Source organism: Haliaeetus albicilla, chromosome 20 (genome assembly GCF_947461875.1).
Source record: "Haliaeetus albicilla chromosome 20, bHalAlb1.1, whole genome shotgun sequence".
Taxonomy (NCBI): Eukaryota; Metazoa; Chordata; class Aves; order Accipitriformes; family Accipitridae; genus Haliaeetus; species Haliaeetus albicilla.
Window position 1 is genome coordinate 20,637,458 of NC_091502.1, and position 22,838 is coordinate 20,660,295.

The 22,838-nt window shown below is 39.8% G+C and overlaps 1 protein-coding gene and 1 long non-coding RNA gene across 40 annotated transcripts in view; one reads left to right on the forward strand and one right to left on the reverse strand.

Annotated features, from left to right (window-relative positions):
* The window catches only part of LOC104318653 (uncharacterized), a 541,518-nt gene that overhangs the window by 223,353 nt on the left and 295,327 nt on the right, over nucleotides 1–22,838 (forward strand). The window lies entirely within an intron of this gene.
* Nucleotides 1–22,838, reverse strand: part of DLG2 (discs large MAGUK scaffold protein 2) — a 1,018,165-nt gene that overhangs the window by 56,908 nt on the left and 938,419 nt on the right. For all 36 annotated transcript variants that reach the window (XM_069808461.1, XM_069808468.1, XM_069808464.1 and 33 more), the window contains one exon: nucleotides 3,673–3,849. In XM_069808461.1, the coding sequence (XP_069664562.1) occupies nucleotides 3,673–3,849 (177 nt within the window). The remainder of the gene's footprint in view (nucleotides 1–3,672; nucleotides 3,850–22,838) is intronic.

A 22,838-nucleotide genomic window follows, 5' to 3' on the forward strand; every position in this document is an offset into this window, starting at 1 on the left:
AAGAAAAAGTGAAAAGATCTGGAGCTGTAAAATCAATGCTACAGCAAATTAAAATCTCTTTACTACTGAATTAGAGCATCTGTCTAGGAATTTAATACACTCTAACTTATTATGTACATTGGTTTCATGCTTTTTGTTGGCTCACTTTAACTAATGTGAGTGTTTCCATAGGGAGGGAATCTTAGACATAGGCTACTCAGCTTGCTACTGCCCTTTATGGGAAGCTGAATTTGTTTTGTTTATCTATCTGGACAATAGGAAGCACAATGAGGCAGATAAAAATTCTTGTGATCAAAAGCCCAGCGTATGTAGAAATTCTAATCTAAATCTATACATCTATACATCTAAATATAACAAAAATCCAGTGTAAATCTAATTCTGTTGGTCATTCTAGTGTAAAATAGTTATTTTTGATGACAGGGGAGCAATTGACATGTGCAAACATAGTGCACAGATAATACCACAGGCTGAGACATTGGTACAGGACTGGTAGTTATGTCTCCTCACCTTGGAGACTCTGCCCAGCATAATAACTATGCCCTGCTCTCACCTTAGACGTAGCTTGGATAAATCTTTTTGGTGGATGTGGAACCAGGAGAAATTTGGCCTGCAATATTAATTCATTAATATTATATAATAACACCTGGTGACCGTTAAACCACAACTGAGTGGTTTGCAGTCTCTTATGCTGAAGTCCTACTGTTCCCAATATCAATATTATACAATATCACAACACCTTTCTAGCATTATATTTATTATATTTGGTTTCTAACCAACTGACTACTTAGTCCCATGGTCGAGAACAACAGCTGTAATCAGACACCAAATGTATACTGACAAATGGACAAAATGCTGTTTTCAGATGTGGAAAGAGTTGCAATGATATTTTAGCGGTGCAGGATACTGAGCATTATATTTTCGTTAATCTCCACTGAGGTCACCAGCTCACCAGCTCATGAAATTTGGTCCTTGCACAGATCAGTGGAGAACCGCAATGGGGAAACACCCTCATTTCTTTGTGCTGCCTCTTTGAGTAACCCTCCCCTAGGTGCAGTGCTACCTTCCAGAAGTCCCTCTTAGAGCCTGACTTTACAATTTAACAATCGACAAGGCAACGAGTACACACATTGGCAGCAGCACTGAAATCTAGTGACAAGCAGCTTTCAAACTCTATTGAATCACTAAGAGGTAAAGTCTGGTAATCTATCCAACATCCTGGAGAGAATAATGAGTGGCAGCTCCCCTATAATTATAAATTATGATTTCTTCTGGTGTATCACATATATCATAGAGGAAAAAACCAGTATGGAGTCTTGATTTATCACTCAAAATTTCTCTTATCAGCTCATGCTAAAATGTCACTGTGTGAAGGGCTCTCCTGTAAAAAGATGTACAAAAAATTTCCATGCTGTTGTTGCCTACATTTGGTCAAATGAATCTCAGGACTACTCTGTTTTAGATCAAGCCTCTCATAGTCAACAAATCACACCTGCAGAGGAAATTCAACTCAGAATTAGTACATTCTGGCAAGTATGATGAGCTTTATTCTCTGTAGCTCAGCCCTGTATGTGTTGATTGCTCATCCTCCCCCTGGGTGGTATAAATGACCACAGAAGATGCTGGCAAGAGCACATCAGTCTCACTGGCTCTGAGGGATCATCCAGAATCCACAGAAAGGAAATAATACTCACTTTTCAGTGCATTGGAAAAAATAACCTTGTACAACTGAAACCTTTTATGAAATAATAGCAACCTCCCCCCACCCCAGCTCAGGTGTATCGCATCATTACATGAATGCAGACAGAAAATCGGATGGCATTGATTTTTCCAGACCTCTCAGATTCACTAGTGGAGAATCAGGATGACAAGTGGAGAGCATGGTAACTATACCTGCATCTTTTCAAATTCAAGACTCTTATTTTTAGACTCTAACCAACCTATTTTTGTCTTGCCTCTCTCTTCCTTTTTTTTCTCTCTTTTCTTCCAGTGTTGCCCAAGCCACATCTTTTTCATAGGCTGTATCATATGTCTGACCTTGACTAGAGATCCTCTATCTTTTGTCCTTGAAAACATCACTGTGCAGGTAACCCAATAAGGCTTAGGCACTGTAGCCTCTCCACCTTATAGAAGATACAGCTTCACGTCTTAATCCGTTGCTTTGCTTTGCCCTTTTTTTCACCTATAGTTATTTTATTATGTATGACAGCTTTTTGTAGCTTTTCATAGTATGTACCACACTGCAAGTGAGCTTTGCACACATACTTTCCTCAGTAATAACTGAATAGACTTTCCTCTTTTCCCATTTGTGATCCAATCATGTCATTACAACCGTACTGACTGTAGCAATTAATAGTAGGCAAGGTTTTTTTTTCAATATCTAGAGACTAAATCTGTTTAATGGGCACATTTTTCCCATCTTGAAAATTATAATGTAGTTTTTATTTCTATCTATTATACAACTCCAAAATTGCTTTTTGCTGAAAATGCTGGTGTGGTTGCCTTTCAAACATGGTCATGATTAGAGAAAATAAGGTCCTTGCAGGGCTCATATCAACAAGGTATTTGATGGCCTTTCAGTTTACTTTTAAGTAATTTAGACGAAGGAGTACCATGAACTCTATTAGCACCTGGGCAAACTCTTCTGAAACAGCAGCAGGAGCTCTAGAGCATCAAATGTCTCATTTCCCCACTATTAAAAAATGGGCATGATAATTTTTATATTAATGCTAAAGCCGAAATAGCTAGGAATAGAAAGTTTATATGAAGTATGAGAGCATTGCTGCAAAAGAGAAACATAACAGAGTTTGACAGTTTTCGTTTTCCTCCTACCCTTTCAGATCTTGACCTTTCTATAGCAACTATCAACAGAGGCAGAAAGTAATACTGATTTGTGTGGTAGTTCTGATACTATCAGGGATTTGTGGCTAATTTTAGGAAAGCGCCCAGGCAGAGTAAACAATGCAAACAATGAGAGAGATTCAGATGTCTGTTCCTTCTCCATCAGTCAGCACGAATCCATCACAGCTAAACAAAGGTTCAGATTTAGGTTGGAGAGTGGATGAAAGTTCCTTCATTTATATTATATGTGATATTGATTATCCATCAGTTTCCGGGCAGGCAGAGATTAAATTAACAGATTTTGAAGCCAGAGAGGACCATTATATAATTTAGCGTCATTTTTTATATCACACAGGCTGAGAAGTTTAATTCTATTACTCTCACAAAAGAAAGACATACAGTCTTGATTTGAAAATGTCAAGACATTCATTACATCCTTCAGCAGTTTGATGCAATGGCTAATCGCCCTGACATTAACACAGGTGCTCTACTTCAAATTCAGAGCTAATTCCCAGACTTGGGTTCTGGTTATTCCTTTTTCTGCTGAAGCTCTTCAGTACATGGTGCTCTTTCCCCCTACCTCCCTTTCTTTGTGAAGTTACTAATCCACTATAATTGAGTCACCTTTTGAGTTTCTTTTCAGTACAGTTAAACAACCTGAGCTCTTTAAATCTCACAGCCAAAATCATATCTTCCAACTCTTGAAATAGTAACTGTGTGATTTTCCTTGACTTTCCCCATTTTTTCAGTGGATTGATGCACCCTGTCTTTGGAATAAAATGGAATATTTTAACATCATGGCCAAGGAGGTAGGAAGGAGGAGGCAGCACTCACCTCCTCTTGCTGGGTATAACTCCCATCTCCTCACTGTCTCCCTCCAGAGTGACCCTCCTTGCCTGCCACCATTCATCGTCCGAGGCGTTGATGACGTGAAGGATGTCTCCATACTTAAAACTGAGTCCTTGGCTTGGGAGGCCACTGTCTTTGCTCTTGTCATAGTCAAACATGGCTCTGTGGAAGGAAATAAAGAAGTGAAGACAGGTGATTCTATCAGTTTGGGGAACATTTACTTCTGAACAATTTGTCGTATTTTATGTTACAGCTAACCCTTGCTGCTTTCCAAAGGGAAAGGTCTTGCTCGGAGGAAAACTTCCCACTGTGAAGTTAATCTTTACAGAATCCTCTTTTTTTTAAAGAGAAACTGAACAGTAAAGTAAAGCATGGTATTTACTGTTTCACTTTATGAAGAACAATCACCGTATCAGAGTATCTAGTAGACAAACCTGGTAGCCAGAAGCCCCTCCTGTCACCTTGCCAACAGCAATTTGTGGCTGTGGGGCTTGTCCTTTTCTCACATTTCCCTGTGCTCAGAGAGGGGGTGTCTGGCAGACAGGGGTGCATTGGGAGGGCTAAATACAAGGGACCAAACCCGTGCTCAGGGTAATGCATTTCTTCAGGTGAATGGATGCACCTATCTTAGCATCTCGTTCAGACCAGAAGTGAGCTTTCAAAGGGAATCTCTTGATTATTCCCACTCTCGGCGCTTTGGTTCATGTCCTGCAGCTGTGTCAGGTTGCACACATCGGATTCCTGAAACTGGAAACTAAACTGAAAGGTGCCCTGACCCAAGCAGCACTAGTCTGACATACCCCCTCCAAACGCCCTCGGGGGGCAGCCAGCACCGCTGCTTTCCCTGCCCACCACCAGTCCCCCCATGCCGCAGCACCTGAGCAAGCAGCCTGAGCTACTTCGTCTGCTGCTGAAGATGTTTTCCACCAGTTTGAAGTGGACCTCTGCCTTGGGTATGCCTATACAAAAAAGTCCCATGTGTAGGACCAGGGTTCTTACAGGAGAAAAATACATGGGGATATTTTTCCCATATGAAGTGTTATTTAAAGATCATGCCTGTCAAGAACTGATGTTTATTTCCTATAGGGAAAATAATATGATTATAATCCTGACTATAGAAATGTTAGATCAGTAAAATCCCAAGAGGTGTATAATAATTCCTACTCTTTTATTGTCAGAAATAAAGCCGTGGCAATCTCTTCACTAGTAAACACTTCTGTGAGAAGGATTTGATATAATTAATTGTTGTGCATTGTAGTGTAATTGCAGAGAATGATTCTAGCAGCTTTATGGGTAGATTTAAAACACTCAAGGCTACCTCTCATAATGACGAGAACTTAAAAAAAAAGTTATCAGAATTGTAACTATGCAACCAAAATAATTTAAAAGCTCTCATAAGCACTCACTTTGCATGAAAGGTCTGGTTCAGGAAGAGGAAAAATGCTATTTGGAATATGTCTTCTCTTAAAGAGTTTACAGTCATGTACTAACATGTTCAGAAAAGCCCAGATAATTCCCTTCTCTGAGGATGAAGACAATAAAAAATCCTGCTGAATTTTACATAAACCATGAGTTTAGATATGCTTGTGCCTTTCTTGGTAAATGTTCTTGGACTGCATGTAACCTTTGAAACATTTTAATGACTTACCAGTGGAAATCCTTTAAAAACTTGGCTATATCTTAGGAAAAATTTACATTCATAAAGGATTCTTATCAATAGCAGGTCATCTGCTGCCTTCTCAAATAAGGCTTTCTGTGAGGAGGTATGATGAAGCAGCATATAAATCCAGAAACAGCTAAGTATCATCAGTCACCTCTTCTTAACCAATTAATGACACCTGATCTCTGGAGAAATGGCAGTGCACACACAAACAGGCATACAACATATCATCCTGTTGGTATTGCCCTTATCAGCATGCAGTGGTCTGAGTTTTACCACTGTATTGAACAGTCGTCATCTTAAAAATTCACTGAATAATTGTGTACCTTGCCATGGAAGCCTATCAACATCTCAAAACCCTAACCATGCAGTCGGCAACCACGCTGAATACTGGGCAGATGTAATACAATCCTGAATGCATGCATAATTAAGTTACTCAAAACAAATGGCAGTATCTTCTGTTGCAGAGAATATGCAAGACTGTCACATCCCAGATGTAAAACTGGAAATGCTCCATAGTTGGCAAGTTCTAAGATGAAGGGTGCATTTCAAAAGCTAAGTAGTAGAAAGAAAGTAGGGCAGTGTTCTTTGTCCTTGAACAGACACTTGCACCTCAGAGCCCACATATTAACTTAAAATCACTGACTGCCATCGTGCTAGCTGATGTTAACGATGAATGCAGATGGCAATGTTTGCCACTGACTTACTTTGATTGGAGTAATCATGTGCAATGCTAATTAAAATGAGATTATAGATCTCAGACAAGAGAATTTTTGAGCACGCTTTTCACTGAGTGAAAGATTTTGTGGCTGCATGCTCTACAGATGTTGATTACTCCATTAGTAAATGAAAATTATATGAGAGCTGACTTCAGTGCTCTTTCCTAAACATTTCAAATTAAGAGCCAGGTTTAAGTTGATAACATAACCGTATTTAAGCTTACAACTTTGATGACATTGCTGGCTCTGTAAAACATACTTTTGCAAGTTGGCAGTTGCCCAGCTATAAAGCAAACGGAGTTCTTCACTCTAGGCACCATTGTATGCATGTAGAAGTTAAGATGACTACCTTGGGCAATAGAGACCTAGGCACGCTCATCCTCATGTCCTCCTTTCAGTTCTCAGGCTGTAAGTACAATTTGGATCTCTACATGTCCAATTGCAAGCTCTAGTTTTACTTATTTAAGAGGCTGATGTGTCATTTCTAATTTTCTACCTGATGAACAGCACCCAATTCTGTTTGTGCTCAGTCTTGCAGTGGTATATAAAAATAACACATCTGCATCTGTTGAGTGTCAACTGAAGTGATACAAAATGAATGCAGCCAGACATCTCATTTGGTAAAGGAACCGGGCAGGCCAGACAGAAAAAGATGCATTTTTTGTTTGTTTGTTTGCTCTTTCATGTTTTTGGACAACGATGACAGCCCACTCTTACAAGATGCCACACTATATCCTGCAAGCACTGAAACTTTCACCTGACAGGAAAGTTCAGCTCTCAGCAAAGTCTGTTTGATCTCTGCAAGCTTCTTTACCTGGATAACATACGAAGGTATGTTAGATACCTTCGATAGGTTCTGCCATGCCATGGGGAATATCAGAGGAAAGGCTAAAATTTAGTAGCATCTTTGCAGAATATTATGTGTTGAGGAGAGGACATAAGCAACCCAGTCCAGCAAGAGACCCACCCTCCCACGGAGCACCCGTCACCCGTCTCTGAGAGATGAGCACCATATTTTCCTTTCAGTTAGAGAAGGACCAGCACGATCAGGACCTGACTGCCATAACTCCCCCAGACAAGTACTCTTCCAAAATGAGATGTCTAAAAGAAACAGCGGTGTTATTCAAACCAGCCAGAGGATTTAACCCATGAAGCCATGTCACAGTGCCTCTCGCTGTGATGAGTTAGATGTATCTCCACACAATACAAGCACACGTAGTGCAGCTACTGGGGAGCCTGCTCAGCAGAGCTAAAGAGCTTTCTGAACTTGCTACCGTGACTATATGCTTTCTTATGGCTGAGTCTGCTTATTCGTGGGTTGCTCAGGCAGTTCTTCAAGGCACTGAGCCATAACTCATTTTTAGTGTCTTTTACTGCAATTTTAAAGAATAATAGTCTCAATAACCTTCCAGCTTTCTAATGGCACTTATCTGACAGGCTTCGTTAGTAACAGCTTCTCCTTTCTTTCTCTGCAACTGATAAAAGCCCATCTTAAAGAGCAGTTCTTCTTCTTTCAGGTGTTTTATAACCTCAAGTAGCTGCTTGCATCCACTGTTCAGCCCTTTTTGAATCATATAGGACAGAACCAAGAGCTCTACAAGGCTTTCTCTATGGCAGTAAGGGCTCTTTTTCCAGTCAGCCGATTAAGTCTACTTTTGAACTGGGATAGTCAATTTTTAATAACAAAGGAAATCAGTTTAAATTATGTAACTTTCATTTGAGAGCTGTCACCAATGTCGTGATCACACCAGCATCAGAAAAACTCCTGTCCAGTATCTTCTAGAGAGTGCCTTTCACAAACAGGACCCTGGGTTACACAGAACAGCTAACATGTTTTGAGGTTACAAATATAGTAAGCCCAGTGATTACTGTGAGATGCGGATAAAACACTGAAATAGGGAACAGAGCTTGCTACAAACTAGTTAAACTGATGTGGTGAAATCAGGATTTGGCCATCTTAGTTCCCTTATTAGAAAAACAGCAATAGGAGTGGGTGTGATTATCAAAAGCATAAAGTATAGGCACCAAATTTCCATTAACACCTTTACATTTTTTCCTCAATTCCCATTTTTTGCATGAGTTTGGGAAAACTGTTTAATATCTGTACAACATTTGGAAAGTGAAAAGTGCTATTCAAGTGCTAAGTATTGCTGCTGTCTTCTTGGTGAAATCCTCCTGCTTGTAGAAAATTAAGAAACACTGTTCTGAGAAGTGAAGCAGAAGGTGCAAATATTTAGAACAAGATGGATATCACAAATATTTAAGAGTCTTGTTTCCCTGATATTATTCCAGACTTCAGAAGTGATCATTACACTAGGCTAATCCCAGCAGTAATTTGGACAGAACCTAACAGGTTTTATTTTTGTGCTTGGGTGGTTCTTAATCATTTTGAAGAACCCACATCAGCGAAAAACATGAGACAAGCATTTCACAACAGCATCAAAAATAATTGCTCAAAAATTGTTTGAAATGAAAATACTGCCAGTGCCAAGCTGTAATATACTGCCAAACATGCAGTGAGGTGTCCATATGGCAGTGAAGACCACTAAAACGGGGGCATTTTTTTTCCTCCACTTAGTGTAAACTCTTCAGCATTTGAGGTATGTCCAAAAGCTAAATCGCATTGTGCAGTAAATTTCTATTTCTAATGACACCTGTCCTTGCAGCTAGAGTAATAAATGTTTGACATAGGAGAAAATGTATTAGTTTTAAGGAAACAGCAAATCAATTCATTGTACAGTCCCATATATTGCAACCTATTGGCACCCACCATGTCTATGTTGTTACCAGCATTTTGAGAATGAAAAATAGGATACAGAAAGACTAAATGATCTTGCTAAGCCTGTACCAGAAAAGGGAACTTAACAGAGAAACCTAGCTTCCTCAGCTAACGCTGTAAACACCATTTGTAATTTAGTAGTCTTCATGATCTCCCTGACAAGGCAAGGGATATTAATGCACTTACATCACAGCAATATATTTTGCTGAATGCTCCTGTATGTTCAGTGCAAAACCCCAAAATCTTCAACTTCCATATCACTGCACTACGGCCAGTAATCTCAATTTGATACAGTTCAGGTACTGCATGGCAGCTTTATTTGCATCTTTGAAATTACTTTCTGCTGGCACAGATGGGAGTTTGCACATAAATTTACAGACTGCTCTTTGCCATTTACTTGGTTATGAAATGACAACAACATTTAGCAAGAGAGATCTTCAGCTTCTGTAAACAGTCCTAACTCTTCTGCAATCTGCCAGCATATCTGCATTTACACCACTTAAGAGTATTACTCTTTTCTCTGAAAATTTCCTTAGCAAAGGTTCTCAGACATCAGGCTATATAACATCATCATAAGGGAGAGATACTTTATTCAGCTTCTTCTCTACATCTATCCTACCCCCCGCCCTTTTTTTTTTTACAGATGGGGTAATCCAGTGCACAGAGGTTTAATCATTTGCCCGGGTTTAGGCAGTAATTCAGAATCAGAGTCAGAATCAGACCCCAAGTTTCATAGCTGTCTTTTCTGCACTCTCAGTAATAGATGTATTTCCACCCACTTGCAGGCTCAGCTTGAAGAAAACATTAGAAGAAAATGAAAGAAACCCCAGCGTAATTCATTGCTATAGCTACAACAGAGAGCACAGCAGCACTGTGATAGAAGCAGCCATTGCCATACAATTAAGATGCCATTAAAAGGGTTAAATTTTCACATAGTGACATGTGAATAAACACTTTCACCTTCTCCTCCCAGCTTCATTTCCATCTGGAGAAGCTGAACAGGTAAATCCTATGCGTAGAGCATAGAAAAAGTTGCTCTTGCCTTGTGAGGTGTGGGAAGCTATGAAGTGCTGCTTGGTACGACTGGAGGCTGCCAGAATAGCCCCTGTGCTGGGGATGATCCAGTCGTACATTGTCACCTCCTCTGAAGGAGTGGGAGGGGACTGCTTTATTAGCTTTTATTAGGAATATACTACGACAGTGTGGTTTCAACAAAAAACGTCTGAATGTTTGACTTGTTACCTACAACTCAAAGATACTGTGATTCTTGCTTTTTCTCCTCTTCTCTTCTCTTCTCTTCTCTTCTCTTCTCTTCTCTTCTCTTCTCTTCTCTTCTCTTCTCTTCTCTCCTCTTCTCTCTTCTCTTCTCTTCTCTTCTCTTCTCTTCTCTCCTCTTCTCTCTTCTCTCTTCTCTTCTCTTCTCTTCTCTTCTCTTCTCATCTCTTCTCTCTTCTCTTCTCTTCTCTTCTCTTCTCTTCTCTCTTCTCTTCTCTTCTCATCTCCTCTTCTCTCTTCTCTCTTCCTATTTCCTGTCTTGATGTTGTTACACCTCTTCATGAAGCTGATCCCCTCAACCTTAATTACTGCAGTTGAGCTGAGAGGGACAAGTGTTAGAAGCACCCGTGTTATCAAATTCAGTCATGCCAAGGCACTGCCACATGGTTGCCATGTGCCCTGTGGACGTTAGCACAGGTCAGGAACCATTCCCAGCAACAGTGTGGCTGCACCTCCCTTTTGTGGTGGAGAGGAGGATGTAAAGGAAGGGATACGGGCTGTTGCGGTGGGCCATGGGGGATGCTCCTGGCATGTGTACTTTAGGGTGTTAGCAGAGCTGATAGCACTGATGGAGAGCCGGAGGGAGTGGAGCTGCCCCTAAGGCACCTTCACTACACCAAATCCCATCGCACATTTGCATTCAAGCCTTTTCCGTTTGCTACCATGTTATTTCTGTACTTCATTCAGCATTTTCTCCATTCAGTCCAAGTCATTCTTTATCATTTTGCTCCTAGTGGGAATTTGGCAGAGAGTTATGCCATGGACTTCAATGCAAAAAAAGGATTGGAGACAGCAGTATTAGTTCCAGAAAAATTTCACTAAGAGGAGGGAGATATTTTCTTTATGGTGTTTACACCACACTGCCATTTGTCCTCAGGGAATATTTTGTTCATTTTGCAGATCAGACCACGGTTCTTAATGTCAGCTCCTATGAGCCAATGTTTATGTTGTTGATGGGGTCTTTAGCAAGTGCTCGTGTTCTCTGCAGGAAATGGGTTCTTCTCTACTGAAAAATTTAAGTCAACATTTTCAGAAGTATCGATCAATGAGTGTATGTTGCACTTCTGTGGTCTTGCTATGCAGCACCATACAAGGTCCTATGTTAAAGGCAAAAATCTCTCACAGCCCACAGTGAGGAAGGACCGACAGCTTTAGTCTTTCAGCTGTGGACGTGGATAGAACTCATATTACTCCCAGGTTTGCCTGGTTTTAAGCTCTTCCAGCAGGAACTGAAAGGTGGCTTTAGAAAGCGAAGCTCTTTCATGTCTTCCCTTGTGCCCGCAGAAGAATTCATTTCAGGGTACACTCACTTGTTGTTTCTTCGGCATTTTACAAGGCATAAAAGGGCCAAACAGAATTTCCTTTCTGCTTGCAAACATCTGAAAGCAGTATCAAGCTGTGTGCATGTGCCTTGCCCTTTCCATAATTTATTGACTAGGAAAAATTGGCTGCCAATTTCATCTGTGATAAATGCATAAGTTTTTAAATACATCTGCATTGTATTCAGTGTATTACAGATTTAGAGTTTTAAGGTTTGCTTTAAAACTGGGAGACTGCCTTGGGTCAGAACACTAATTAGATTTAGCCTTAGGTATTTCGACAAACTCCAGAGAAGACCTGCAGTAGCATCTCGATTCCGGAGTGCTTCTTCAGCCTTCCTGAATTTGTGTGTGAAATTTCACAGTAAAACCCCAAACTTGTAAGTGACATTCAACTTTCACAGTAAACTGGAAAATTTAGGCCAAGTTTGTTCTAAGTTGTTTTTTTTTTAAGAAATGAGATCATTTTTGACTGACCGTGACCTGGCCTGTGCATTATGCATCAAAATGATGTGAAATTTGTGTTCTTTGTTTTGGTTTTTTTTGTTTGTTTTTTTTTTTTTTCTCCCCATGCAGACTAAGTGAAACTGCTGCTTGACTGCATCTCTGGTTTATGTCTGAGGAATCTGTGCAGTTTCTCAGCACAGATTCCTGTGTTGTGACATTTAAGATTATCCATATCCAGAAAGCAAAAGCGACTGGATGTCAAATCAGGGGTACTTTAAACTACTGGGTAATTCACCTGAAACTGCAACCTGTGGGTTGCATAGTTTGACACAGGAGCCAAAGAGTCATTCTGTGAGTCTTAGTTTTAAAGAAATAATAACTTATTTGCTGTCTGATAACATTAATTCAGGGATTTTTTTCCCCCCAGGGAAAATAAAATAAATAAAATAAAAAATAAAAATAAAATAAAATGTGTTTTTTTCAAAGACAATGAGACTTAAAGGGAATATTGTGACTCTGCGTAGCACAGCCTGTAACTACCTCCCTCCCTCCCTGCTCCCAAATGAGTCTTCCTTCTAATACAGAATACAGTGTAAAAAAGCACTGAATTATTTTTTTTAAACGTAATTGGTTTACAATAGTTCTAAATATTACAATAGCTCTCAAGGATCTGCTTTGGGTAGTTGGGTTTTTTAGGTAGTTGTCTCAGATACCCTGGAGTTTGCAATTGCTTTCTCTTAGACCTAATCATGACCTGTATCCGTTAGCAGCTTTTAAAATTACATTGTGGCCAGGCTGCCCACAGAATTCATTGTGCTTCCACTGGGTTATAATCAAAAGCAAATTTTCAGTCGCGAAAGAACCCCACTGATAACATAATTATTACTACCAGCCAGATATATGATGGCTGCTTTGTTTTTTTGGACAAGGATATTAGACATCTGGAGAACTAAAGTAAGAGAAAGCCTTCCTACGGAAAAATGATCCACTTTTATGATTTGTATAATTTGAACCTAATGGCAACAAAAAGAGTGGTAAGAGATGGACTAAGCACAATGACTCTAGCACTGAAAAACATCCCAGAGAAAAAATTCAGACAATTGTGGCAGTGAAATGGAATATTAATTTTTCTTTTTTTTTTTTTTTTTTTCCTCCAGAAATCAACATGTAATACTGGAGTGTTGTCAGTCAGAACATTCTTACTTACTTCTGTTGCAAGAAGTGTAGAGGCTGGGGAAGTCTACAGACTTTCCTAGCATGGAAGTGCTCTTTTGCTTATATCATAATAAATCTTTTTATACATTCCAACCTTTAGAAATTATTTTTGAAAAAGAATTGTTCTCTAGCTATTGAAAAAGCATAGACAGGCAAAACTACGAGAAAGTATTAGTGAGACAGAACATTGGCTACTCTGTCTTTGAGGAGAGAGGGCACTTTGGAAAAGCCAAGATATTTGTTTGCAACAGCTCTTTCTTAGTAATGGTTTCTGCTTGGCCTTGAATGTTGTCCTTTGACAAGGAAAGGGTCAGAAGTTGGATTTGCATTGTTACTGCGTCGCCTGACTAGGTTCTTCTGAAATAATGAGGTGCCACATGCATACAGGAGCTACACCATGGAAAAGCACTGAAAATTATTATGGAAATGAATTCTCCTGCCTAATGTGGAGAAATCTACTAAATCCATAAACTCTGCTGCATGCAACTGTTTGAGAAATCATAAAAACATTTTGTCTCTAGGTCAAAACTTGAAGAGCTCATTAAGGGTTTACTCAGTCAGTGGGAGGTTGCTGATAGAGCGAGTCCTTTGTGTTTTAGCACAGACTTCAACTGGAAGCAATGCAATTAATTTTTAGGTTTGACTTTGTCTCTTTGAAAAAAGGGTAATTTTGCAAAGATCTGAATGCTGTCAAAGTCTAAAACTGTATTTTTATGGCACAAAGGTCAAGTGACTCTACATAACCTCTGGTTCACGAGGCCAAACATGAAATCTCTAAAGGCTTCAGATTTACAAGGTGGAACTCGATAGAAATCAATAGATGTGGAACAATGCCAAAGGCCTGAGCTGAACTCAGCTGAAATCTTCTAAACTGTAATGGAAATAAGAGAGAAAGTTTGCCTGAAAGAGCAGCAGCTATGAGAAACGATGTACTATTTGGTCAACCAGTTCTGTGGATTCCTTGAGCTACTATCTGTCAACCCTTACCTATCACAAAAAGGTTTACCCCACTAGGTTTTATTCTGTGATTGGGTTGAATGTTTTCCTAGTAGATGATGTTTTCTATAAACCTCCATCTTCTGGAGCAAAATGAATACTTCAAAAACTCAGTTTTCATCAGTGTCTGCTTCTCATGGAGAAAAGCTTGAAAATCAGATGCCAGAATATGCAAAAGCAGAAACAAACAAACAAAAAGGGCAAATAAAAATAATGGTCTTTGGTGTCACCTCGTCAGTGTCAAAACATTGTGATTGTTTGTTCTTAATGGTTAGATCTGGTGGTTTCACTATGTGTGTGGTTGTCAATCCTCTTTAGAAATGGACTTTGAAGAGAAAAGTTCTGATCAACCACTATTACCCAAAATATTTAACAGCAGCAATATGTATTTTAATATTTATTAAACAAAGTTGCAAGAGGATGATGCTAAACTTCTTAGCTTCTCTCCTTTAAACAGAAAATTACGCCTGTGCTGCAGTGAGCTCCTTGCAGCTCATCATTCGCTCCATTGCATTATCCACACTCTCCTTCTCCGGGAGCCCTGGCTCTCATGCGCTCAAAAGCAGGATTAAGGGTAACATCAGAAGTTCCTGCGTCCCATTTTTAGAGGTAAATTAAGCACATCTGAGCCTAGGTTTTGTTGACTTTCAATGAAGATGAGACTTTGAATTGCTAAGTCGCTTTGAAAACGTTACCCTAAGCAGCTTTAAGATTGACAGAATTTGCCTTAAGCTGCTCCAAGGCTGACAAGACGAAGGTCTGGTGCAGTCACAGAAGCGCTTTGATTCTTTGCTCTTGGATGGTGCTAGGACCTAGGATAAGCCATTTTTTCTGCTACCATGAATGAAGCTCAGAGTGTTGATAGTTTTGTCCGTAATTACACTTCCTTGTTCTGTGTGTAATTCCTGATTTAAGCAAGGACACTAAGCAACAGAACTGGGACCTTTCCTTTTAATATCTTCATTTAAAATGAGTCTCATGGCAATAAAAAGCCTAAAAATAAATCTTCCGGGAAAGCCAGCTGTGTTCTTCTCCCTCCTCCTACAACAAAAAGTTTCTACCTATACTGGCTTAAGCTTACCTTGATTTTAAGACATTCCTCTGTCCTGCAGAAAAAAAAATATACCATGAACCCCTATTTCTACTTAGCAATTAATTTTAGATGGGAAATGTTTATCAAAAGCCATGTCCTTAAGTTTAGGCAAAGTAATAATAGCAGTCTTTTGAGTCAGGCTCCTAAAAATAATTTTCTTTAGCATTTGAGTAATCTGACCAACTTCAAGCAGATTACACGTACTTAAAAGTTATGCATTGACACTTATCTGTGCCATAGCACATTTTATGTAGTAGAAAATAATTCATGGATGCACTTGCTTTTCTAATATTGCTCATAGGTAAATATTTTCTATCAAATTTATTTTTAAAAAACTAACTGCACATTTCAGGATGTAAACCAGTTTGAAACCTCATGCACCACTACCATTTCCTAAGCCTGAATCAAATGATTGTGTCATGCTGGAAGCTGGAACACGGTACAGCTTAATGTTAGATTTGTGTGTGCAGGAAATACAAGACTGAGGCAGCAATGATAAAAATCTCATTTATGTCTTCGGCAGCTATAAATGAACAGTAATGCCCTCACTGGCTTACACGTTATGCTGGAATCTTTCCTCTGTTTTTTAAAAACTTTGAGTAATGCCCTCTACAAAAAGGTTTTGTAGCGGGGGGAAGGTTGTAGAAGAGATCAGTTGAACAAGCATGTCTCTGTGTGTCATGTTCATCATGGGCTGATCCAATAATTTTCTCATTTTATGTTGCTTGCTGACCTTGATGAGGTATTTGATAAGGCTTGCTAGAGAGGTGGTCGATGCCCCAAGCCTGTCAGTGTTTAAGAGGCATTTGGACAATGCTGTTAATAACATGCCTTAACTTTTGGTCAGCCCTGAATTGGCCAGGTGGTTGGACTAGGTGATCCTTGTAAGTCCCTTCCAACTGTACTGGACTATTCTATTCTATTCTATTCTATTCTATTCTATTCTATTTCTATTCTATTCCATTCCATTCCATTCCATTCTAGGGAGGAAAAGCCTCTATAAGAACAACAAACCTTATCATTAACAAGGAAGATGTGTGAGGTCAACTCTCTTGCTTCCACTGTGGGAAGGAGGAGCAAATCCCACTCTCCCAACAGAGAAATCCATAGAAAGCATGACAAGAACTTTTCTGAAAATCCAGTACTTGATACAATGGACCGTGTAGGAATAAGGAACAGCACTGGACCACATTCACATTTGCATTACTCAGGGAGAGTACATCACTAGTGGAGCTGCTCTGAATGTGTGGGAGAGGGCAGAACCTCACCAGGAGGATGGTGAGCACTGGTGCAGGCAGTGCAGAAGTTCTGCAGTTTTGGGAGATAATAAAAACTCAGCTGGGCAAGGCCTTGAGCAACTTAATGTAATTTTGAAGCAGATTCTGCATTGAGAGGCAGGTTGGACATGCAACCTCAAGATAGTCTCCTCCAAGCTAAATTACCTATGATCATATCTGTTCAGAAGGACTGAAGTATAAAATATGTTGAGACACAGGAGTTTATCTCAGATCATGTTTATCACTTCTGGGCATATCAAGAATTTTTTAATATATATTCTGTATAAAATGACAGTCAGACTTTGGTGTCTGAGAGACAGCATTTTCTGCAGTGGGTAAAAATATTTCACTTTGCTTAAAACTTCCTTGATGTATGTAACTGAGGACGGTACAGAGATGCTCAAGCTACGTACAAGTTCAGGTGATGTTCTCCAGAACCGTGCACTGATACTAAACCAATCTTCAAAGCATTATAGCCATGTTAAAGCTGTACCTCACCATGGCTGATATGGCTGTACTGTAGTGATTTGGGAACTACAGTGTGTCTGGTAGCTCAGCCATCCTCAGGCAGTGTAGGCACCCCCAGTGTGACTGTGGGCTTATAGTGGAGAGGGCTTTCTTTGTTCATATTTTGGGAAAACACATTAGGTGCAATGCAGAGATTATTAGAGGAATCTAAACTCCCCAGACAGTAAAGGAGAGAGCTAGGTACCTATGGGAAAGGAAGAATTCAGACCATTTACATTAAATGAGAAAAATAGGCTGATATAGGTGGCATGAACGTTTCTCTAAATTGATACCCTGTTTCCCTACTTGTAAAATAAGAATACTTAAGAAGGGTATTGTGAAGTGCTCAGAGAGTACGGTAAAGTGGCAATATCGATGCCTGTAATGGGTAAATTAAACATAAAGGGTGAAATCTCTTTCATTTCGATAGAAGGAAGCATCTGTTGAAGCCACACATTTTGTCAGAAAAGCCTGCAGTGTAAATCACGCTGTCATTTAGCATTTGCCTATACAAAACCTGTGCCATTAAAATGAAATGAGTCTTACAGAATAACAGCATAGAGCCCCAAAAGTAAGTTCTTTTTTTGATTCTGACATCCCAGGGAGTCATGGAAAAACAAACAAGAAAGAAAGCGAACAAACACACATCTCTGACTGAAGAGATGTTTTTCTTTCACTTCATGTGGACAAGATTGTTTGAAATATTCATCAACAAGATTTTTTTGCCTGGACCAATTCTTAGACTTTTTTAGTATTTCATAGCCTCATTTGCAAGCTGTAGGAACTTCGTATTTGTTTACTTCAACATGGAAACAGCAATGCAAATCAGTGGGTGATTTAGAGGCTGAGGAAGGATGTTCTCTTTGGACAAGGCTGTGGTGTACAGTGGGGAGAGAACGAGACCATATGTGCCCTGTCCCTATGTGCTCCCTAAACATCTGCTGCTAAACACTGTCACAGAAAGGACACTTGGCTAGATGTGCCTTTCTTCTGAGCCAGGGTAGCTGCAAAACAAAATTGATGTAGCTTTTATAGAGGAAAATAGATACAGAAGGTGGGAAACTGAAATTGCCTGCACAGCTTGCATTAGTGCCAACAAGAGAAAGGACGTGGAAAATTTTCAGTGTTTCAAAAACCAAACAAAGCAATCCAGATGGAAAAAAAAAAAATCAAACACTTGAAATATCTGCAGGTGACAAATTATGAAAACTTGCAGCTTAAGGAAAATCAGGTCGAACGCTTCAGTTTGCTGACGGTTTTCCCTGGGTGTAGGTGATGACTCTCACCAGTCAGTCAGTGGGGGAAGAGCAATTCCCAGCACCCAGGATCCTGCGCAGGCAGCCCAGGGACTGCCCGACATCAGCTGGGAAAACTCACAGCGGCCAGGGAGGGACGATCACTGTGGAGTTTCCATGTATGTGTCATTCCCAGTGCTATATCAGAAGATTTTTGACCAGAGCTACCCTGTATCTCCTTGACTGAGGCCTGTGTTTGATGATTAGGATTGCTTCAGCAACTTGAAAGCTGCTATAGCATATAAAGTGCTGTGTTGCATTAAACAGCAATAAATAGTGTAAACAGGAGTTTCAAACCACCTTTGCCTATCTGCCTTAACTTTGTAGACTGACCACAGCACTTTGTTCCCAGATGTGTGGTCTTTAAATCATTTTTACTACATCGATATCCAAACATTTATTTTACGTTCAGCTCTACCATTCCTACCTCTGGCTTTATAGGATCAAACTCCATTCAGCTGTTTAACACAACTTCTGACTAGCAGTGCAAATGCCATCTTTTTAACAGTTTTCCTTCTGTCTCTGTCTCATTAACTTAGTGTTTCCCATCAAACATCAGCTAAGGAAATACCTGTTTCTCTAGCAAAGTCTGAAATGTTTCCTTTCCATAGCTGTGATCTATCACTGCAGTTCTGTCAGTAAGCTCTGTAAAGTGAACCAAGCTAATGGAAGGAGTCTAAACAGAGTGAGCTTGTATTGCGATGAACAACTTTTCCTTTGTATATAAACAAGCAAGTCAGTACAAGACACAATGTGATGAAATAAATATAAATTAAAAAACCTTAAAAAGTAAGACCATATGGAACTTAATTTATGTTCAAAGGTTCCTCTGCCTTATGATCTCAAAATCTGCATCTTAAAATCCCTTTCTGAAGTTAAGACCGAGAGCTCCTCTTCCTTTACATAATAGGTACAGGCACTACCTTCTTTACCAGAGTCATTTATTAAGCAAACCCTCATCGCAGCATGTGACTGCCTCTCAGGATAATTTCAAAAAATCTTCCCAAGTGTCCCACACAGCAGGGCCACATCTGAAAATCTTTGTACCTCCTGCAGCCGTAGCAAGAATTTACTGCCACTAATTTATCAGTCGCGCTGCATTACTGATCTTTAGCGAGGTGAGGTTGAGATTTTTCATTTTCTTAATTTGTTTTTAAGAGTTTGTGTTAACGTTCCTCCCTTTACACAAGGCTGAGGGATCTCCTGCACACAACAGTGGAGATGTCTACGCTTTCAGCTCATCTCCAGTGCGAGCCTATGCCCAAGTCCAGGCTCAGTCCCCGTTCAGAGACCAGCAGACGCTTGGGGCAGGCACGGCTCTGCACTGCCACACTCTGCGGGGGCACCGAGGAGAAGACGCTGTGCCCCCTCCAATCCTTTCACAACCGAGGTGCAAAACAGGACAAAGACAGGCTGTCCTGGCCTTAAGACGCTACTGTCAGCACCTCTGACGTACTCTTGTACTTCCTCAAATGCTTCTTGGCAGCTCGGGTAAGACCAGCCTGAAGGAATTGGGGTACCTAATTCTGGCTAGAGCAGGAGGTGGGCACCAAGCCAGGGTGGGCAGCAAGGAGTCCCCTCCAGCTCCGAGGGTGTCCCAGAGACCAACAGGAGCCTGTCTTCAGACACATCTCTGTCTTAGCTCTTCTGGCCGGCTGCTGTAAGTATCCCAACACTCAAAGTACCTGCTGCCATGAATCCAGTCCTTGGCACCTAAATCATCTCCCCCCGCTCTAGCTGATACCTTTTAGTCGGTGAGATCAGTCCTTGGGGGTTCTGTGCTCAAAGCTGGAGACAGTTTTGAGGAACTGCAAACCTGAGTGTTTCATTACTCAGCATCCTTTACCAAATGCCTGTCTCTGGGCCCCTGCCTCTGTCTTTATAAAGGAAGGATGGACGGCATTTCCCTGCCGTGAAGGAGAACGGTGAGGATAACTACGGTAAGGATTGTGCAGCATTCAGATACTAAATACCAATTACACAGGGCACTGGGGTGTAATAAGAAATCTCAGGAAAGAAAAGGCCATAGCAATAAAGCTAAATGAATTATTTACAATCAACTACAGGATGCATTTAAGGATGAAGCCACAGAAGAGCCTTTCAGACCTGTCAAATCAATGGAACCATCTGCACTTGATGTGTCAGTAGACACAGTTTAATAACAAATCAATAAAATGAATAGTAATAAATTACCAGGATGAGAGGAATGACTCAGCCATGTGGAAGTGGAAAATATGAAGCCAGTTTTTTAAAGGGAGACCAGAAATAAATTTAATCTGACTTGAGTAACAGGTAGATCTATTTAAACTCCTTAGAGGAACAGTAAACTCATGGACCAGGAATATCACTTGGCTTTCCAGAAAGCTTCCTCACCTCATATAAAAGATACAGTGGTCTAGGAGTGAAGGATTAGTAAATGTTTAAAGAATAGGAAACAAGGGTTAACAAAGAAGATTTTATTTTCACAACAGAGCAATTCCTGTAAGTGATCTAGAAAGGGTGGTGAAAAATGAGGCAATAATATTTACTGAAGACACTGAAGTATCAAGGGTAGCAAACCCAAAAACTGGCTGAGAAGACTTGCGAAAGGATTTCAAAATGTCAAGTGAATGGATGATAAAATACTTGATGAAATTCAATGTCAATAAATGCAAAGGGAGGCATGGAGAATATTAGTCCTTTGTAAAGGTATGTACTAATATACACTAGCTAAGCAATTACTCCCCAGGGAAGAAATACCGGAGGCTTTGTATATTTTTCTGGGAAAACATGAATTCAATGCTTGGCAGTAGTGAAAAAGGCAAATTTGTACCCGGAATTTAAGGAACTTAATAAAGACCCAAACAGAAATCTTTGTTATTATACCACGATACAGACACCCCCACACCTCTACTGCAGACAGTCCTCTGATCCCCTCATCCCAAAGAGGCAGAGAAGGAGCAGAGAGGCCAATACGGGCAATCTTCTCGCAGGCACAGATGATACAGACTAAGCTTTCTCAGCTTTAAAACAGGTGACCAAGAAAAGAGTATAATAAAAGTTAATGAAATTACAAATTTCAGGGAAGAGGGAACAGGGGACACTTGTTCACTGTTCTCACTACGCAAGAAATGGAGGGAATCGGAATTTAACCACTAACAGATGATATACAGTATGCAATTAACCAGTGGATGTTGTAGAGTCTGAAAATTTAAATGGGCCTAAAAAAATTCTCCCAAAAAAGAGAAAAATCCATCAAGGACTGTTTTATAGTCTCAGAAGATCTGCTGTCAGATACTATTTGAGACAGAATAATGGGTGGGAGAGACCTTTGGTCCAACTGAATTTGGTGGTCATGTTCACCTTCACACGTTCACCCTGCACCACTGGGGCTTGGGTTTGATCTGTATAACTTGAAACAGTAGTCATTTGGCTTGTGACAACCTGCTTGAAAGACAACTTTTATGTTTACGTCCTGCCATATTCCAGCTAAGAAATTCAAGCTGAAACCCCATTTGTACATATGTGATGCAGATGCCCATAAACAGAGCTGGGAACCACTCCTAGGGCCAACAATTTTCTTCAGGCTATGTAAGTCACTGTCTATATCTCTGTTTCTTCACCTAGTCCTTCCTTCAGAGAAAGCTTAGAGATATGAAAAACACTAATTGGGTGACGGATATGACTCTTTTTATGTTATTAACAAAACATTTCTTTCAGGCAATGCCCTTCCCTTTTCCTTTCTTCTGATGGGTAGGTTTAAAGGGATGGTGCACTTAATTTTTATCTGAAAGTCTTGGCACAGTTACTAAGGATTTTAAATCAAAATAATGTAAATTAATTTAGAGAATATTATTTTGGGTAATCTTTTGGTTTTCCACTGTTGAGTAGTGTTGCACAATTACACTGAATACAAGGATTGAAAACACATCACAGATTTAAGGGCACTGAAAAATCTTCCTGAAAACACAAATTTTACTGACTGATTCACTGTTTCCATTAAAAACTACAATTTATTTTTTTCGCTACAGAATTTTACTGGTGCAAGACTTAGTGCATAAAATAATTAAAAAAACCTACCTCTATATATGTTTAGATTTACAAGACAGTGGCTGCATGCACATCTTTCTAACCTAGCACAGTAATATTAGGCTTTTAACCAAAGTGTTGAATACATTTAATGTCCTCATACAGCACCATATTTCTTTTTGTAGTTAATCCAAGTATCCCTAACTTTTTAGAGAAAATCTCCCATTACAAATCTAGGTCTTTTTGCCTTTGGGTAAAGACATGAGCAGAAGGGTAGTTTCCTGGAAACTGTTTCTCAAACTTTACTAGTAAAAATGTTTGCATTTCTAGGGAAAATAAACTATTAAATTGGATGTTAAATAAATGCTGAAGCAGCAACATCTAAAGAAATGTTTTAAGGAATATTTTATATGCTTACACCTCATAATAAACTAAATAAGAGAAATATCATCATGATTTTGCTCATGCAAAAAATGCCTTGGAGAAAAAAGTTGCCATGTATTCCCTGAAGATGTCTTTGTTCTTTTCTCTTGCTAAATGACTGACAGAGTAAAAATGAAG